The 20,611-nt window shown below is 47.0% G+C and overlaps 1 protein-coding gene across 2 annotated transcripts in view; it reads left to right on the forward strand.

Annotated features, from left to right (window-relative positions):
• Positions 1-213: 213 nt before the first annotated feature.
• IL13RA2 (interleukin 13 receptor subunit alpha 2) overlaps positions 214-20,611 on the forward strand; it is a 30,924-nt gene continuing 10,526 nt past the window's right edge. The window contains exons 1-8 of one of the 2 annotated variants that reach the window (XM_074963218.1): positions 214-226; positions 401-509; positions 1,322-1,445; positions 4,831-4,980; positions 7,838-7,989; positions 11,641-11,794; positions 12,925-13,045; positions 18,155-18,339. In XM_074963218.1, coding sequence (XP_074819319.1) covers positions 4,902-4,980; positions 7,838-7,989; positions 11,641-11,794; positions 12,925-13,045; positions 18,155-18,339 — 691 coding nt within the window. In that variant the 5' untranslated portion in view covers positions 214-226; positions 401-509; positions 1,322-1,445; positions 4,831-4,901. Of the gene's footprint in view, positions 227-400; positions 510-1,288; positions 1,446-4,830; positions 4,981-7,837; positions 7,990-11,640; positions 11,795-12,924; positions 13,046-18,154; positions 18,340-20,611 lie in introns of those variants that run through there. The other variant, XM_074963219.1, reaches the window with a different exon arrangement.

Here is a 20,611-nt window from a genome sequence, read left to right on the forward strand (position 1 = left end):
GTTAGCCTGGTCAAGGCTATGATCTTTTGAGTATTGCAACATGATTAAAATGGGTCACTCAATTTTGTGGAGGGGAACAGACTAAAGCCCTCTGACTCTTTGTGGAAAACTCCTAGTTCTTCAAACAACATACTTATTAACCAAGGCAGTTAAGGAGCTGCCGGCTGAAAAGAACACTTTCACTCCTGCTTTAGTCTCTGCTGTAAAACACATCACAGGACTCCAGGTAAGAATTTTTGCAGTTTTAAAATGTTGTTCTTGAGTTGCATTGTGTGTCTTGGTTTAGCTGTAGCTCATCTTACAAATCTGTATTTGTTACACACTAACTGCAATTATTTTTATTAAAATCTGTCTCATGGACTAAATGTTTTCTGTTGGCCATTTGTGCTTAATTCTTTAGATGGGAAATGGAAATCACCGATATAATTATTTCTGGTGTCTTTCTCAATTCTGCAAATCAGTGCTGCTCACAGGGAAGGTTGTACCAGTCTCTCACCTGGCTCCTAATTGTAAGGGTCTTTCTGGTACTGGAGCATGTGCACATACCAAGTCTGGTGGTTTTTCAACAGGACACATTTTATGTTGTGATCACATATATTGTATTTGACTTTCTACAAACTAACTTCTCTCGTTTGCTGTGTGTAAATATCCTCCTGGTATTTCTTGATATCACACTAAAAATTGAACATTTCACTGTCATCTTCATTATATCCATAAACTAGAGCCACTCTCATACTCCTGTGGTTGTTGGCTTATGCTGGTCACTGACATTTATGTGCATGTCTTTGGTTTCAGAATGTATGTGCTTCCTGGCTCTGCCATTGCATTCTCTGGCACCATTCTGGTCTCTTTTATTGTAGCGGAAACCACAAGTTGCAATTATATAAGGCTTTTAATCCAAGCATGTCAAAGCACTTTACCAGTATAAACTGTCTGAGCCAAAAAACGCCCCTAGGAGGCAGGGAGGGAATATAGGGGATAATTTCACCCACCACTGGAATATAGAATTTAATACTTTTGAAACCAGTAAAATTACCTTTATAACTGATCTTGTTAAAAGCAACTGATGTGTATTTTATGGACTCTTTCCGCTCCATCCTGTGTTTTTAACAGTAGGAATTCTTTACTGTTAGGATATTTTCTAACACCTGTCTTCAGTATCCCTTAATCTAGCATCAGGCTTTTACTTCTCATCCTACCTGCTAGTACTCTAGTGTATAATCTTTCTGGCGCTCTGGGCTGTAAATAAACTGAGCAGTGTGTGAACTGGAGCTGCCCAGGGTCTGCTTTATATTTACATGCCGCCTTTCTGTGTTTGCAGCCTGTCAGTCAGAGGAGCCCGAGGCAAAGCAGCTCCAGGACAAATCCCAGGTTCTGGTTTGAAGGACAACATTTGTTCAGTGGGTGAAGCAGTCTGTTGCCAGCTCCAGGGGAGGTCGGCCGTGGTATGTGAGGGTTCTGGCTGCAATAAAGTTTGGTGGTGGTGGTTTGGTTTTTTTGTTTGTGTTTTTTTAAGACAATGAGGTTTCTCCTCACTCCAACAGATACCCTGGTACTGCAATATTATTGAGGGTGGTAGCAGACCCAATTCTTCCAGGCTCTATGGCATTGCCAGCTCCTGTTAGAGGCCCACCAAGTATGCAGTCTCTGTACTTTTTCTCCTTACTTTGCTAGACTTGAGTAAACAAAATTTGTGTGAATCCATCTACCATATCCTATCATAATGTCAAACAGTTCTGCTGTCTTGTGTGATTAGTTCATAGTCTGTAAACAAGGATAACCTAAACCTAATTTCCCCCATACCAATTTCCCCCTACTGTTACTCACGCCTTCTTGTCAATGGGCCATTCTCATTACCACTACAAGTGTTATTTTTTCTCCCTTGGTGTCCTACTGTTAATTGAATTGTCTCGTTAGACTGACCTCACGCTTGGTAAGGCAACTCCCATCTTTTCATGTATTTATGCCTGCTCCTGTATTTTCCACTCCATGCATCTGATGAAGTGGGTTTTAGCCCATGAAAGTTTATGCCCAAATAAATTTGTTAATCTCTAAAGTTCCACAAGGACTCCTCATTGCCTTTGTTGATACAGACTAACACGGCTACCACTCTGAAAAGGATACCTTAGGAAGGCAAATCCCAAATTGATCTGATGCTGGACTGGCAGCTTTCTAATAACCTGCTTGATGCCTCTGTCCTGTAAATTGCTTGGGGTTGAATACCTTACACGCCTATGGAGAAAACACTCCCCTATTTCACAGGGTTTGTAAGCCTAAATGAATTCCTGTGTAACCTTCTCTCCACCGCTTGGTGGCTCTGAGGGCCCAGACTCAGGAGGTGTGGGGTGTGCTTTACCTCCTGAGGTCCTGGCTCATTCTGCCCATCTGGGTCTCCCTGCTGAAGTCGGGACTCCTCTACTGGTGGTGTCTCCTGGGAAATAATGGGTAATCCCCCGTCACCGTGGGGACCATACTCACTTCATAAAGGAGCACACAATTCTGAAATTACCAAATACCCAATGAGCTTTATATAAACACTAGACATTATAAACACAAACAATGCAAAGAACAAGTGATATTATCGATACTCCATGTGAATCTGGTTAGACTGTTAAAATATAGATACACAGCCACCCATAGAGGACGCCCTAAACCTTTTTTTTTCTTTCATTTAACCACTCACAAAGTCTCCCTGCCCCTAGTTGCTATGTCAGCTCTCTAACCTGCCAGCCGCCGGCCCAGGGGCCTGTCCGCAGTGCAGCAGTCGACGTTGCAGGCACCGAGGTCTGGTGTCTGTCTTGTCTGAGGGGCCCGAGGAACCGCAGGGTGGTCTGGGTCTCGGCAGTCACTTTCCAGCTCCATGGGATGGGCTAGCGAGCTTGGCGATCAGCTGCCCACTTTCCATCCCGCCTGAGGTAGCGGTCAGTGGCCGGGCTGGCGGCTGTGGCAGCTCAGTGGTGCGCCGGACAGCCACTCCCTGCCCAGTGGGGCGATGGGCTCTGTGGGGGCTGAACTTGACAGTTCCCCACTTGAGGGTTGGGAAACCTGAAAAAACAGGCAGTTGGTGAGGGGAGCAGGAGGCTCCCTTCCTCTCTGTCTCTCTCAACTGTCCCCCCAGAACGAGGGGAGGTTTCTGGGGTAAAGAACCAATCCAAGATCCACTCTGTCAAGACATATGGGGCTGCTTCAGTTTCCTGCCTCCGACCGCCTCTCTGTGTAGGGGAGGGTCTCCGGACAATGGGGCAGCAACAGTTCTGGGATGCAACCTTCAGCCCTGCCCGGGCCCCGGTCCGTTCTGGTGACAGTGGGGGGGGGGTCACACCAGTAGGTCTGAGGAGCTGCCCAAAGGAAAGCGATGTAAGAACAGATGGTTGTTCTTAGACTGAATCCAGTCACATTCGTTGGAGCCGAATATTTCAGACTGCGAGAAAGTCTCACATTCTGCAAGAAAGTGGAATTGGTGTTTACTGGGGGAACTTGGGTTTCCAGACTCTGGTGTACTGCTGCCCCTCAGTTGACTTTACGGTGGAACTTGCATCCGCTGACACAGCAGCTGGTTCCTTGACATCAGTCCCGGCACCAGTGTAAGCGATTCTTACTCGCGTTCATACGCCATCTTGTGCACTGGCATCCCAGTGAACCTGCCGGCTTTCCCCAGCGGTGGTCTGAAAGCCGTTTGCACTGCTGCCGTGTGGGATCCAGTTCCCAAGGCGAGTAGCCATTCTGAGAAATTGTTGGAATCAGCCTTGCGTCTCAGGGTGAGCTGGGTGACGCCTGCTCCCCCTTCTCCAAAATCTCTCACCTCCTGGAGGGCGGGGGGTAGGGTGACCAGACAGCAAATGTGAAAAATTGGGACGGTGGTGGGGGGTAATAGGCCCCTATATAAGAAAAACACCCAAAAATCGGGACTGTCCTTATAAAATTGGGACATCTGGTCACCCTAGAGGGGATGGGGGGGAAGAGCGGTTGTCTGCTGAAGGGGGAGGGATGGAGAGAGGGGAATGGATCTGGGTGTCTTTCCTGTTCCCACCCTTTATTAATCCAGGATTTATTCAGGAGCCCCTGATTGCTGTTCCCTTCCATCCCTGCAGCTCCTTAAGTCTTCCCCTGGTCTGCCTCTTCTGGGAGCCCCTGCCCCAGACTCTGTTGTCTGAGTGGAGGATTCATGTAATAGAGGTCTCCTCATGCCCCCTGGACTAGCTCATCTGATCCAGTGTATCTGGAAGAGCTGGGCAGGAAATGAGTTTTCTTTCCATGGAAAATACAGATTTGTGTGTGTGTGTTTTGCTAAAAACTTTCTTCAAATTTTTCCATGTTTTCATTGAGAAACTGGAACCCAGAAAACAGAGGTTTGTTTTTGGTTTGTTTTGAGCCACCAAAATCTGAAATTTTGATCAAATGTTTAAAATTTTTGGGAGCTGGCTGAAATTTCTGTTTTCAGTTGCTCAAAGCTGGAAAGTGTTCAGGTTTGGGAGTTTCCGTTTTCTGATGAAAACCTGAAAATGTTAATTAAAAATGGTCATTTTCTGCAGAAATCCCCGTGAGAGAGACAAGCTTACACAGTGCTCTTTTGCAGGTCTGTGTAAGCTTGAAAGCTCATCTCTCACCAACCGAAGCTGGTCAAATAAAAAGAGAGAGCCCTCCCCCACCTTGTGTCTCTAATATCATGGCTGCAACCACACTGCATATAACATTGTGGTAGGCATTCAGTATCAACACTGATAATGCTTGTGAGGTGGTTACTTGTGCTCACGAGGCAGGGGGAAATCTGCTTCCCCGGTGTAGCTGGTTATATACCTTAACTAGTTTTCAACCTGGCTTATTTTGTAGGTTTCTCGTGTGCGAATATTTTTCTGGCATAATACACTTCCCAGTGGGAAGCTTTGAAGTCTTACACACAAATGGACATCCAGTGGATTTGTGCCGTCAGCACAATCCTAGCATGGTTCTGCACGGGTTCCTCAGGACACCAGACATCAGGTAAATCAAGGAGCGTTCATGATTACGCTATTGTCTAATGCTCGCTTCAGTTTAAATAATGTGCAGAAATTTACCACTCTGTTTATAGAGCAAAGGGCTAGAAGGGACTGCAAGGGCTGTCTAGTGTACTCCCCGCCAAGATGCAGAATGTGCTATGTCTAAAACAGTATGAGGATGATTCCTAAATCTTAGCTTTTCATGGCTTTGACCCTGCAAATGGACAGATCCCTGTCGAAGAGTTTATGCACACGGATCCAATTGCAGGACTGGGCAAACATGCTACTGGGCTTAATGGGAGCTTTGCAATGAACTTCAATGGAAGCAGGAAGGGGCATCCAGTGCTGATGTACAATAAATCTATTACACATTGCTGCAATGTCTAAACACACCTTGGGTGTCTGAGAAAAATACTCCCCAATATTTCCCAGTGAAGCTGAATGTAGCAGGTTAATCTGGTGGATGGGGCTAACTTACAACCTGAAGGGGACTGACAATAAAATTGTTTCTTCTCGTAATGAATGTTTGCTATCAAAATGCAGTGCGTGCGTCCAATGATAAAAGTCCACCTTTAGATAAAGAGAGGAACTGAAACGCATCTGTTCCCCTCTCAAAGATAAATACCTTCCGGTGATTGAGCCACGTGGCTTGGGGACTCAGACTTGCAGTCCTCTTCCATGTGAAACTTCCGTGGGGCCAGATTCACCAGAGCTGGCCCAAGGAGGTGTAAATTACCCCTGGGCACCAGGAAGGAGTCCCTGAACATGAGGACATGTGGTGGCACCATTACCTGCTCTGCTTCAGGGTGTCCACCAAACGGTGCTAGCTCAGAGAGGCCCAGTCAGCAGAGGCTGCCTCGTAGCCCAGCTAAGGCACAGCACGATGGAGTCTTTTCCTTCGTATCCATCAGCAGCATGCGGCAAACAATTCAAGGCAATTACCTCTGTGCAACCTGGCTGACAGCAAGAGGGCTGCCCAGGAGTCTGCAAGGCATCATTTGACTGCAGGAGATTGCACAAGTGTAACCAAAGCTCTTGATTTGGACCTAGGATTACTGGCACTGGAAAGAGCCCAGCATAACTCTCGGACCCCAGAGCTCTGCTCAGCCAGAGTGTACAGGGCTAGCAGCTGGGACAGGGGACGGAATCTGGTTATTTGTGAACTGAGCACACCTAATACAGAAAATAAAGCTCTTAATTCATTGATGCCTTTCTAATTTTACTTCCAGTTCCTTTTATCCTATTGCTGCGAACGGCACCGTAAATACGGCAGTCTGGGTTCCTAGCTCACAGGTTAGGCTGCACCGTCTAAACAGTGCAGCTCACCCTCACAAATCTTCCTCAGAGCTGTACAAACTGGGAAATATGGGGCCTGAAGCATGAAGGCTGGAGGCTTAAAGTTTGTGGTGGTGTTTGGGGTCTTGGTTAGAATAAACCAATCTTCTCTGAGCCGTTATCCTGCAAAGACTTCTGGGAGCACTTGGAAGTCTGACTTATGAAGTCATCTTCCATTGCAAGAGATTCCTGGAGCCAGCTCTCCTAAGGCTCCATGAAAAATGAATGGAAAGAGTGTGTGGATGTTGGATGAGAGTCCAAGAGGAAGACACAAAGGGCCTGGAGTCCTACAATTCCCCTAATGGCGTAGCCACTACAGCAATCTTTAAAACACTACAATGAAAACCACCGGTCAGTCCAGGTGACTGTGAATAAATTATGTCCTGTAACTGAATCTGTACAAACCCCAATTACCCAAATTGTAATCCTGGGTCTCAAGATAGTGTGTATAGAAAAAAAAATCTGAGATGTGAAATTGATTCTGGATTGATCTAGTAAAGATAAATGGTCTCAGAAATCTTAATGAAAGAGAATGGCATTCTTAATAAAAAGCTGAGGAACTGGGAAATATATTTTTTAAAAAACATGAAATGTGTCTTCAAGGCACTCTGCTTTGTTATGGTACAGCAGTGATTGTAATGTAGGACATTTTTTCTCACATTATTTTAATAAAAACCAGACTGAAAATAAGAGTAGAAGTACTTCTGTATGATGGAAGGTGCCCAAAATAAGAATTGATTTTGGTTTGTATTCTAGTCTGCCCAGGTGAGTAGGGCTTCCCCTGCCCCCACCCAGGTTCCACAGAGATCTAATACGCTGAAGAGAATATTTAAGGAGAGAGGGACTAGTTGTCTCTGATATTGGTTAGCTACTGTATGTTCTCCCAAAAGAGAAAATGATTTGATCTGACTTCCTGTGGTTTTACTCGATCTGCATGGCACGTTTGCAGTGTCATCTGAAATCACCCACACTGGTTGATATTAGGGTTTAAAAGTGAACACAGGAGGGGACTCGAGGGGGGGGAAGCAGAGCTGTGATCTTGCATAAAACCATGCAAAAGCTGGCCGGGGGTGGGGCAGCAGGAGGCAGGGATGATTTTACATCAAAATTGTCTCCCTGGCTGTGCACATATGTGCTTGGAGGAGGCTGAGTCAGCCTGGACACGTGAGAAACGTGACATTTTTCACAGGAACGGATTTAGGAACACTGGTGCCATGTCCAAGTTACAATTACGTGTGTAAAGCCTTGCCATTTCAGGGGCTCCAGCATTCTTAACAACCTACCCTAAACTGTTGAGTCTTGCTTTTGAACAAGGTTAAAACACTTTTTGAACTGAGTCCAAGTAATTTGTGCTTAATCCTGGAGGCAGAGGCAGCTTTACGCTGATACCGTAATCTTGGTGCAAAGCATTTTGAGCTTCTGTGGCTAAAAGGGAATTTTCTGGGCAAAATCATAGTTTGAAATACCTGGATTTTTTAAATTTCTCTAAAACAACTTCTTTTATCCAACTGCTTTTTCTGTTTCAGTCGAACCTCCCCGCAATCTTCAGATAATTGACCCTGGACTTTTAGGCCATCTCTGTATAGAATGGCAGCCTCCACCTTCCCTGCTAACCCTCGATCAGTGTACAATAAAATATAAATTAAAATACCGTAGCACTGGCGATGCAGACTGGAAGGTAAGATCAAGCCTAGCTTGGTGTATAGTATTTTGCGACTGCTTCCCCTTTGTTTCATCTGTTGATTACACTTTTTTAAAGTTAATGCTTTGAAGTTGTAAAATAATTAGAGTAACTTCCTTTGACAAGGCCAAACGATCAACCAAAAAGATGAACAATATCGAAACGTAGGTCTGGGATTAGGATGGAAATATTTTACAGCTTAACAGCAACCGCCAAAACCTTTGGGACTGATTAAGGGCCCGCTTCTACAAACACTTCCGACTGGTTGTAGTGCTTATTGCCAAGAGTAATTTCATAGTATTCAGTGCACTAGTAGTCAGTCTCTGCAGAACTGGGAGCCTGTAAAGTGCCTACGATCTTTTGGGATGAAAAGTGCTTTATAAATGTGAGATTACGTTTGATTCTGTCTCATAACATTCTAACATTTCTTGTACCCCGATGATATTTTTTTATTACTATTTACATTTATCTCTGAGAGATGGTTTGAACTGAAATCATCCATAAAATAAAACTGCCGATCTTATCTCATGAAAATGTAGCAAGGAGGGAACAGGTATGCTTACTGCAAGGAGGATTGTTGAAATACTTGTCAGTGGGCTGGCAGATAAGGCTCCCACATGGGTAAACATGTCATGGGGCTAGAGGAGCAGATACCCAACGCTACAATTGCTCACTGTCAGATATTTAGAAGTGCCAAAAAAACCAGGCAATTTTGTGTTGGACACACTTCTCTGTAGGGCCATTAGCAAAACCCATGGAAGACAAGGGGAGTCTTTCCAGTCACCTCAGTGGGCTCCTAGAGAACAGGTCAAGTTGAGGTGAAAAGGATAGAAATTGGAATATCACAGTGCAGCCAATAGCCTGGCAACTAGCCACGCTACCACTGCTGGACAGTTTCATCGGCACTGGGCACACTCTGGGCACACCTTTAGCGCTAGGCCACAGACTTGTCTGGCTGACTGTTCAGATGATGAGAGTCCTAAAGCAGGGAAGAGCTCTATTAACCAATCCCCATTGCTAGGAGGAATTTAATAAGTCATGAAAGGGGAAATGTGCTGTAAAGTGTGTGTCTGGGTTTCTTCACTTTGGTTGGGGGAAGTCAAACCTTTAGTGACACAGGAATCTCTGGGTGTGCTGATTTTTCTAAGATTATTTTAGCAGTAGCTCAACAAAACAAAACCCCAAAGAAATCTTCACAGGAAAAAGTCAGAATTTTCTAAATTTGCAAGGATGATGAAGAAGAAATAAAGAGTCAGACTAGAAGAGGAGAAGCAGACTCAGATGAAGCAACAAAAGTATCTTGTAAAATGCAGATAACATCATGTGAAATACCCAGTGTCCTGCCAAAAGTTTTGACCGGGACAGGGCTTATTAATTAACTTACTCTGCTGGCAGCCCAGAGTACACAGATGACATGAAAGATGAAGTCACAAAACCGGAGCTTGTGCCCACAGGCAGGGGTGGCAGGTTTGTAGAAATTTTGGTGGTGCCCAGAACCCATGCCCCCCCAAACTCTGCCCCCTACCTGCCCAAGGCTCTGGGAGGGAGTTTTGGGTGGGGCAGGAGGTCTGGGGTGCAGGCCCTAGGCTGGGGAATGGGATTGGGGTGCAGGCTCTGGGAGGGAGTTTGGGGATGGGAGGGGGTGCAGAGGGAAGGGGTGCAGGGGTGAGGGTCGTGGGGTGTGGCTGCAGATGAGGGGTTTGGGGTGTGGGAGGGGCTCAAGGTGAGAGTAGGAGTGTGGGGGGTCAGGGCTCTGTCTGGAGCTAGGGGGTTTGGGGGGTTAGAGAGGCTCAGGGCTGGGGCAGAGGGTTTGGGTGTGGGGGGATGAGGGCTCTGGCTGGGGCTGGAGTTGAGGGGTTTGGGGTGTGGGAGGGGGCTCCGGGCTGGGGCAGAGGGTTAGGTGTGGGGGGATGAGGGCTCTGGCTGGGGTTTGGGATATGGTGTTGGAGGGGGCTCAGGGCTGGGGCAGAGGGTTGAGGGTGTGTGTGTGGGGGGGGGTGAAAGCTCTGGCTGGGAGTGTGGGCTCTGGGGTGGGGCAGGCCTGGGGATGAGTTTGGGGTGCAGGCGGGGTGCAGGCAGGCTGCTCCGGGACAGGGGCCAGAGAGGAGGACTCCCCCCATGCCTTTCCCTGCCGGCAGCAGTGAGCTCTGGGGGAGGAGCCCCCCTTTCCCGCCCCCCCAGCAGCACACTCCCCCCCACCACTGTCACTGCATGTGCTCCTAGGGCCCCTCTCAGGCCCAGGAATCTCCCTCGCCTCCCCGTGGTGGGTGCCGGGGGGAGCTGCGTGCGCCTCCTCCCCTGCTCTTGCCCCTGACTATAGCCTCACTGGGGGCGAGGGATGGGGCTGCCCCTTGCCCAGCGTGGGGCAGGAGCGGTGACTGCGGGTGGGGGGCCCCCTGTGCTGGTGGAGGGTCCCGCCGGACACCCTGCTCCAAATATTGGTGGAGCTGGGCCCCTGGGCTCTGAATGTTGCTGGTGCCTGGGCACCAGGTGGGAATATAACTCACCACCTATGCCCACAGGGAGCAGCTTGTGTAAAAGGCTGTGTGAGCGTCAGAGCCCCAGGGCAGTGAGATTAGTCAGAGGCTGGTCAGAAGCACAGGGCTCGAAAGCCTGTCTTTTATATTCTTGGACTACTAGCGAAAAGTGCAAGCACAAGGGCTGTGTGCACCAGCTGCAGTGATGCAGGTGGGACAGGAATCAGGTTCTGCTCTTTCTCTTCTTTTTCTTCAGATAAATCCCATTTCTTGCTCTTTAATTTTAATCCTTCTCAATTTCTTTTTCTTTATTGTTTTTTAAATTTAAGCTGCTGTTTGTTTGTTTTCCAGTTACTAGGTGATGTACAATTTTTTTTCAAGTTCAGGAAAAATATTAAATGCTCTCACAAATTGTAAAAGTCCCAGATTTGATGGGACTAATTCCTAGCAAACCGTGCTGGTAAGGAATTAACTAGCTCCATCTCCCTGACTTGGGGAGATTGGTTGCACTTCGCCACATGAAGAATCAGTTAAAAGGGAAGGCAGATTTGAGCGGCTCGTCTCCCTTCTGCTGGTAGGTCCTTCTAATCTGCGCTGGCACGTTCTATAGCATCTCTGTTAAACTCTGCATGCTGCAAAGGGACACCTGCCCTTGAGTCCCCTGCCGCCTCTTTAAAACGGTCCCCTGCTGTAGTGAGAGACCCATACAAACGAGAAACTAACCCATTAAGGGGCAACATACGCTGGTAGTGTTAAGGAAGAGTCTTTACTTCTGGGCAGGTTGTTCCAGAACTGTCTATTTGGGAGTTTTTGCACCTTCCCCTGTAATATCTGGTGCTGGCTACTGTTTGAGACAGGACACGGGAATAGTTGGATCCTGGGATTAGATTGGATGAATTTCAGTGTTTCATTACAGTGCCTTGAAGGATATCCATCCCCATAGAGGGAAGTGCAGAGGACTGAAATGGCAGGTGCTAGATAAGTATTGGACAGTGTAAATTTGATAGGAATGTAAAAGATCTGTATTGTGTTCACAGGCAACATTGTGTGTGTGTATAATCCTATGGTGTACATATAATATAGTACAGTGTAGAGAGCAAGCACACATGGCAAACTTTGCAGCCAATATACACACCAAAAGTTTATTACAGTGTTGTCTGTCTTACACCAGGTTGTTTTTACTAAGAAGTTAAAATATGGCGTTGGATTTGATCTCAGCAAGAGAACTGAAGCAAAGGTCCAGACTCTGCTGGAAGGACGTTGTACGAATGAATCTGAAGTGAAAAGTGACTGGACTCATGCTACCTTCCAGCTTCCTTCACAAGGTTAGGAGCAGGCTGCCGTTCCCCACGTGACCTTTCCAGGCCTTACCCCTTCCTGGAAAAATGTGTTGACCTGACTGAAATGTTCTGCAACCAAGTTATTGCTGCCCCAGTATGTCTCCATCGTCTGACGGGCATTAGGCGTAGCAGAGCCTGTCAGGCTGCTAGATGCAAAAAATGTTCTTTGCCAGGTTAGGCCAATTTTTTGCTTAGCAAATTGTTGTTGTTGTTTGAGGGTTGTGGACTTAGGGTCTGTCTACACTGCAGTTAGACACCTGCGGCTGGCCCGTGCCAGCTGGCTCGGTGCTCTTGGGACTGTTTCATTGCAGTGCAGACTTTTGGGCTTGGGCTGCAGCCCAAGATCTGGGATCCTCCCACCTCACAGTGTCCCAGAGCCCAGGCTACAGCCCGAGCACGAAAATCTACACAGCAGTTAAATGGCCCCTGAGCCTGAGTCAGCTGGCACGGGCCAGCCGTGGGTTTTTAATCACAGTGTAGACACATCCTTAAACGCCTGTCGTCCCATGCCCGAGCCGTGACAGCAGCGCTCTGGCTTAACCTCCCTGCTCACGTGTGCTTGGACACATGCCTCTGCAGTCCCTGGATGGAAGAACTCCAGCTCGATCTCCCCCGTGCCCTGCCAGGAGGGGAGAATGCAACGTGACCTTCCCCCATCAGTGATCACCAGTACTGTCTCGCCTGCATGCTGCCTTTCCCCTCCGGCTCTCAAAACCCTTTGCAAAGTATTACAGAGCAGTGAAGTGAGTTGTCTGAGAATGCGCATCAAGTCATAGACCAGAGACTGGCCCTCCTGCCATGTGACCCTGCCTCCCTTAGCTGAAATCTGCTCAATTGCTCAGACAAGTCACCTCTGAATAATTAAGCCTTCACCTTTCCATTGCAAATAAATAAATGTAAATTGGGTTTGATATGCAAAGGGTCACTTAAAATGAAGTGTTTACCAAGGTAGCAAGTCCCTCTGGCATGATCACTATCAAATTATCTTGATTGTTCTGTTTACACGAGTTGTCATGATTGCTCAGAGAAATCAAATGGGTTGGCAAGGCTATTTCTCAGCTCAGCCCAAATGGGGCCTTTCAAATAATAGTCATTATTTCCTTTTATTTTAACAGGAGATCTGGAGTCACAGATCCGAGACTTCCACTGTGTCTATTACGATTGGGAGCACCTCACGTGCACTTGGCAGCTGGGCCGGCTAGCTCCTCCTGGGGCACGTTATGAGTTTTATTATTGGTACGTACCAGCTTGGCAGGGAAGCGTTTGGGTGCCAGGTGAGGCATCTCACAGGGCAAACAGCACATTAGAATCACACAAAGGAACAGCCATCGCAATTCTGTTTTTGTTGCTGGTGTCCCCATTACATGACATTACATAGGTAAATGCCACACACAGATGTTGGCACCTAGACATGGGGAACAAAGCATGAACCCTGAAAGCCAAGGTTTGGGGCTCCTGAAAACAGCCTTTGTATCAAATTATTCTAGCAGAGATGTGCCCAAATCAAAAGCCTGGGTTGGAACCCCCCAAACTCTGGATCTGGAGCTTGCGGCTTGGAGCCCTATCTCTAAACTTGTCCATACCAAACCCCAGGTCTCAAAGGCCCTGGGAAAGTTTGGGTTTGGGTCTGGAATCTGGGACTCTCTAAATCATTATTATTGTCCTTCAGTTAGCACTGAATATTGTAGTAGGGAAGAATTCATAGGCTGCTGCCTGGGATTCTGAGACATCCCCCAGGGTACAATCTGGACTGATGGACGGCTGTGTCCCCTCACTTCTCCAGCCCCCACCAGCAAACTCCCTGTCCCAGACTTTCCCTCAGAAATGTGCGTCTTGTACTGCCCAGCCGCCTCCCGGATGATACGAGCTCATATAAGGTCTGTCATTTATTAATAGAAAATGATATGCACAAATCTTGTTCTCCCAAATGGCGTTTCCCAAACATTTCAATCCGAACTCTCGCTAGTTTAGATAAAACAATAACACAAATTTATTAACTACAAAAAGATGTTAAGTGATTACAAATAATGAGGTGTAAAAGTCAGAATTGGTTACAAGAAAATAAAAGATAAAATAAATTAACATCTAACTTAACAAGCTAAATGAATTCAAAGCAAAGGTTTCTCTCACCACATGCTTTCGCAGTCTTACTGGATGGAATCCTACCAGTCAGGACCCCTCCCCCAGTTCAGCATTCATTTCCTTGTCTGTCAGGTGGTGGTGATGCCATGGCAGAGAGAAAGGGAGGCGTATTTTGGGACCTCTGTTCCTCTTTCTGATCGTTGTCTTTTTCTTTGAAAATTATCTCCAGCTGAGTTTCAGGAGACAGAAAATATGTGGGGACCAGAACCTCCTGCTGTTTCTTTGCCAAAAATGTAAATTTCTTGCTCATGCCCTCTTTCCTGCCGAAGAATGGCCACTTAACCAGGTGATAGACCATTTGATTTTGTTGACACTTGGCTGAGACATCAGTTTGTCTTTTGTCTTTGAGGAACTGATATGTGCCTGCTGTTCTAAACATGGAACATGTCTCATTAATGTTATTCAGTAAAATCTTATACCTTTACATACAAAGTTGCCACACACATTTTACCAGGACAATAATGATCAGCAAGTTGAGTTTTCAAACAATACCTCACAAATCATATTTTGTACAAAATCCATCATAGCCTTGTAGAAAGGATGAACATATGGCTACAGACTGCCACAGATTCACAGTTGCACTTAAACAAATGGCTTAAAAAAGATTAAACTTTTCAAGATTCAAAATTGACTGGAGAGGGGCCCCTTCTGGCTGCCTTCAGGGTAACCTGGGACAGCTCTTAAAGGACAAGATCACTTCCTCTCATAGAAGAGGGCAGTAGTTTACCCTTCCCCACTCTGCAGAATGGTTAGTGGTTTAGCTGTAGGACCAGGGACATTGGGGATTCGCTGCACCCAAGTCATCCTTGGGAGACCCATGCCTATGTCAGCCATTCCCCTGGACCCATCTGTCGAGAGGTTACACAGCATGGAGAGGCTCAGCAGAGATGCTAATGGCTCCTACAGCGGAGTTTGGGTGGGGGGGAATATACCTCAGTCTGGGCATGTCCCTCCTACACCACCCAGAACACCACTCCCTGTGGTCTGCAGAGCCCTCTCCTCACCTAGCCCCAGGGCCAGGCTATTCACCATGGAAAGAACTGCACGCACAGCCCGTGCCCATCCGCACACAGATCCAAAGGGGTGAGCTCCCCAGTGTTAGTCTGTAAATACAGCCTCCTCTTTGCCTCCTGGTGAGGGTTCCCTTTCTTCACATGGGTGGTGCTTTCTGCACCAGGTGTGTGTATTTTGCATGTGTTTTGCACCTTGGAGCCCCTGCCTTTCCCATCAGAACTAAAGCATGTCCGCCACGCATTTCTGCTATCCATAGAGTCAAGTAAATCTGAATTTTGTGGGAATTGGCTTGAGTTCACCAGTCCTAATGAGCAGCCTAGTCTGAAGGTTAACATTTCTAGGCTTTTATCTTCTTTTGCACCCCGGCCACTCTAGGTCCCTGAATGTGTATCCCACAAAAGTTAGGGGGCTGTTAAAGTGTAGTGGTGCGAGCCCATCCAGATAAGTGCCATTAATTCATGCATTTTCCAGCCATTTCTTCTGTCTCGTTAATCCTATTGACCTGCTGCAAGGTGCCACCTAGGGTTCTTTTCTTTAGGAAAAACAAAGTTGGACTTTTGGACCAAAGTGAATTAACAACGCACTGTCACATTTGTTATAAGTAATGCAAAAGTGAATTATTGGTAAGGCATTGTTTTTACTTTCCCCATGAAAATGGGACACTGATATCTATCCAGTTGTTGGTTTCCACATGCTTTTAGCAATTTTGCCAACAACTATCAAACCTGTTTAGAAGTTGTGTTAGTAACAATAATGCCAAAGATCTGTTTGAAAAACATGACTGTGAATTGGAACACTTAATCACAGGAACAAACGCTTGGAGCTGGAGTGCCTTCCCCTTGACATAGCCACTGCACCAAGGTCATTTTTCAAATTGCAGGAGTTTGTTTGTTTGTTTATTAAAGTGAAGAGAGGGACCTTTCCTGGATAATATACGCTGCACAGGGACACTCACTGGGCTTTGAACAGAATGGCCAAATTCAGCCCTCCGGCAAACTTCACGGAAGGACTCCAAGCAAGCAGGAAGTTGGGGTACCAGCCCTGCCCTAGCAGAAATGGACCCACTAGTGGAATGTCCAGGATCTGGGCAAGGAAGGAGGGTTCCCTCCCCAGAGCGTGGGATGTTAAGGACCGTACTGGAGCTCAGTGTTAGGAAGTACTGGAGAAGGTGCATCTTCATGGGCGCCCCAGAGGTGCAATACCTGCTGAGCCTATAATGCTTCTAGCTGGAGGGCGGGGAGGGGTATGTGCCAGTGGCCCACAGTGTACAAAGTCAGCCCTCCGGCCAGCACAGCCACCAACCAGTATGCAGAGGGGGTCAGGGCCAGCACCGTGTCCCTACCGTGCCCTTATACAGCCCCCTCCCCGCTGGGAATGTACATGCTGCTGGCAGCGCTGGCCAGCCCCCCCGCAGTGCAAGCAGCCAAGTGAGCATGGCCTCTTGGGCAGGTGAGCTGGAGATCCCCCGGCGTGAGCCCACAGCTGAGTGCGCGGGCCTGCTTTGGCCCTGGCTGGAGGAATGTTCCCGGCACAGATGAGGGGAGGGATTCCCGATGCTGCACGAAGCTCTGATTTGCTTGGGAAATGTAACCATGCAGATACTTACTGTGACCGAGAACAAGGTACCCCCAGCTGCCGGGTCAAGGCATCACTTCCTCCCCGAGAGCTCCTAGGTCTGGTGTTGTGTACACCATGGTTCAGTGTGTCCTGTGCTTCCTCTGGAGCAGCTGGTCTCAGGGGATAAGAGGCCTCAGCTGGAGTACTGTGTCCAGTTTTGGGCCCCACACTACAAGAAGGGTGTGGAAAAATTGGAAAGAGTCCAGTGAAGGGCAACAAAAATGATTAGGGGTCTGGAACACATGACTTATGAGGAGAGGCTGAGGGAACTGGGATTGTTTAGTCTACGGAAGAGAAGAATGAGGGGGGGGTTTGATAGCTACTTTTAACTACCTGAAAGGTGGATCCAAAGAGGACGGATCTAGACTATTCTCAGTGATAGCAGATGACAGGACAAGGAGTAACGGTCTCAAGTTGCAATGGGGGAGATTTAGGTTGGATATTAGGAAAAACTTTTTCACTAGGAGGGTGGTGAAACACTGGAATGCGTTACCTAGGGAGGTGGTGGAATCCCCTTCCTTAGAAGTTTTTAAGGTCAGGCTTGACAAAGCCCTGGCTGGGATGATTTAGTGGGGGATTGGCCCTGCTTTGAGCAGGGGGTTGGACTAGATGACCTCCTGAGGTCCCTTCCAACCCTGATATTCTGTGATTCTATGAGGCTGCTTATCCGTTAGCTCTGCTGGTAGAGGCTGGGATTCATAACCCTGGGATGACTTCCCGCTGGTGACCCATGGTAGCAGTTATGCGAGTATCTCCCAGGGTGGAGTAGCTGGAAAGAAAAGGTGCGCACCTCTTCAGCTGAGAGTCCACTGAGTGACCAGATCTCCCATGGTTTCCAGCAGACTGACGCACGTCGCTACCTTGGGTCAGGGGACGTGTTACTTTGCAATCTTCCTGCACCATGTGACCTCATCGCAAAAGGGAACGTTCTCTATGTTCGGCTCCAATGGTAAAAGCTGCCGTCTCCACGTTCTAATGCTCAGCCATATGGCATCTCAACCGTCATCGCGAGTGACCCCCTGATGGCTTGCCCGCTGAGCCTGGGTGTGTCTCTTTCCAAGAAAGTCTGGTTACTCACCAGACTTTGACTGAGTCATGGCCTTCTTTGCAAACATATTTTTAGTTTGGCTTAGTCTGAAACTTTAGAGAAAAGAGGATCCAAAGACGAGTCTTTTCTTCTGCTTCCTGGCCTTACTCACTTTTAGGGCAATTTTTTTTAATCATCAACCTTTTAAGACAGGACATGAAACACAACTTCTTTTTTCAGTGTCAAATGGTTTTTCACCATAGCCAGCCCAGGAACAAACAGGATTCATGTTTAATACTATGGGTTTTTATATGATCATGAAGTAGTGACATGAATATTTATTCACTCTGACTAATGATTAAAGAGGCCATTCTGGTGTAGATCTTGATTGATCTTGCATATTTATTTCACTGAATGATTGGATCATGAACTATATTAGTCAGTGACCTGTCAGACCTTTCTGAAGAATAAAACACAGCGCAAATATTTAAAAAATCCTCTATTTAAATATGGCATGTAACAGAATTTTCCTAACTTATGCATAGGTACGAAGGGCTGGATCATGCAGTGCAATGTGATGACTATCGTCAGACTCATGGAAGAAATACTGGATGCAATTTGCAAAACCTGAGGCAGGCAGAATATACTGATTTCAATGTCTGTGTTAATGGTTCTTCAGAGTCCACGTGGCTGAGACCCTCCTACTTCACATTCCATCTTCAGAATCTAGGTAATGATGACAATGGGCCCATCTATTTTTGCAGGCTTCGTGGGGAAAGATGCCGGTTCTTAAATGGTCTAGTAGACCCTGGGATGGTTCAGTAGCTGTCTTGGGGCCAGGTTTCAATGGTTTGTCAGTGTGATGGTAATTAACTGTTGGAACTGTTTACCAAAGGTACAGTCTCCATTATTTGCCATCTTTAAATCAAGCCTGGCTGACTTGGAAAAAGATCTTCTCCAGTTCAACCTCAAATTACTGAGCTAGGTGCAGGATTCACAGGGGGAGGTTCCCTGCCCTGGGCTTTACATGAGGCCCGAGGGTTGCCAGGTGTCCAGTTTTCAACTGAAGACCCAGTCGAAAAGGGACCCTCCTCAGCCCGATGAAGATGAGCCAGTGAGTGAGGGTGGGGGAGAGCGAACGACACAAGGAGGCAGGGGGATGGAGTGGGTGGGGCCTTGGGGAAGGGCCAGGGCAAGGGTGTTCAGTTTTGTTCAGTCAGAAAGTTGGCAACCCTAGAAAACTTTCACAGCTATGAGCAGAAAGCAATGAAGCTTTGCTGCTCTACACCAGCTGAGGATCTGGCTCTTATGGGCTGGTGGGGTAGTTTTATGGTCTTGGCTGGGCAGCTGTAATGACTGGGTAATTTAGGTGTTGAACTGAAGTCTTCAGACTTTGCAGTAACTATTGTGTGTGTTAAAGGTGCTTACAGCGTGGGGAAAGTGCTGGGCTCATTTTAAGAAAATCAACTAAAGGCTCGCTTACATGAAGCCAGTTTGTTCTGGTCCAGCCTAAGGGCCAAATTCAATGTCTCAGTAAACAGTGGCAACTGAGGGTGTCTAAACTGGTTTAACAGTCGCATTGAGGATGCTGGAAGTAGGTGTAAGTCACCTGAACTTATCCTCTCCCCCAGACCTCTGGATTTGGCCCTAAAAGTGATAACCGGTCTACAAAGGTGTTTCTTAGTGCCATCCTAATGGCCATGTTAAGGGAGGATTTTGTCAATTGCCGTGGAAAGAAACAGAATGTTGCAGATGCTGGGAGAAAGTGGGGACCTCCAGCTACATGGGTGGGGGGTTCCTGCTCATAGGACAGGTGTTTCCCCCTCTTTCACCTAGCAACTGTGTCCCTGGCTGGCCCTTCAGACGATCGTCACTCTGAGTATGATGGGGCAGTACTGGTGAGAGCAAAGACTCCGTTCTGTATTGCACAGATAGTGCCTGACGTGGCCTATCACGGACTGTGAGTGATGTAATAAGAATGGCCACTGGAACAGAAACAGCTGCTCTGTGTCTTAATACAACTCGTGATAGTTCAGAAAAGAGCAGCGGCCTTCCAGCTTTTTATTAAAACCAAGAGGGATACAACTGGACGCAGTATGACAGTTACTGTTAGATTTTTTGGCTAAAACCATAAGTGAGTTTCGAAGGAGCCGCCCCCTCGGGGGACTGAAATCTGGAGCGTGGCATGGACAGCTAATAGAACGGAGTACAAATGTGCTCCACTGCCCCTTCGTAGGGCCTCATGGCCTGGAAATCGCACCAATCTAAGCTCCCTTACTCTCACATAAATATGTTGGTCCAAGGCTTCCTGTGTGACTTTAGGCAAGGCACTTTAATATTAGAACTAGGCAGAAGTTTTTCTCCGAAACATTTTTGTGCCAAAAGATGCAGATTCAGGCTGACAAACATTTTGCAAATTTGTGTTGAATTCGCCAAATTCCTTTTGTTTGGGGGTAGGAAAAGTCTGAAAAAAATCTGAAAAAATCTAAACCTTCTTTTCAACACTTTCAGAATGAAACCAGTTTGATTTTTCAATTTGAAACGACTTTTTGTTTTGAAATTTTCTTAAATTTCTTAAATTAAAATTGTGTAAAAAGTCTTGAGAACAAAAAGAAACATTTTGACCCAAAACAAATTTTGCTCTTTGGTTTGCTGAAAATGTTTGTTTCAAGTTGACCTGAATTTGTTTTTTTTAACGGGCGGCAAACTGGAAAATCAGTTCCTCTCTCTCTGCGCTCTACTCACTAGCTCTGTAGCCCTGTTTGCCCGACACAGGGCTGTCGTGAGGGTGAAGTCATCAAAGCGCAGGAGATGGTCGGGGTCGGAGTGGTGGGGGAGACGCGCTGGAATACAGGTTGTGTAACAGAGAAGGGGGCTGTAGTGGGTTTTGTAAACCATTTTACACCTCACCTATGCGATCCGCTCCTTTTAGCTGTCATCCTATGGGAGGGCAATTTAGAATGTTTCTACCTAGGAAGTTGGCGCGTGACTGGGATTGATTT

This window comes from Natator depressus, chromosome 9 (assembly GCF_965152275.1).
Source record: "Natator depressus isolate rNatDep1 chromosome 9, rNatDep2.hap1, whole genome shotgun sequence".
Lineage (NCBI taxonomy): Eukaryota > Metazoa > Chordata > Testudines > Cheloniidae > Natator > Natator depressus.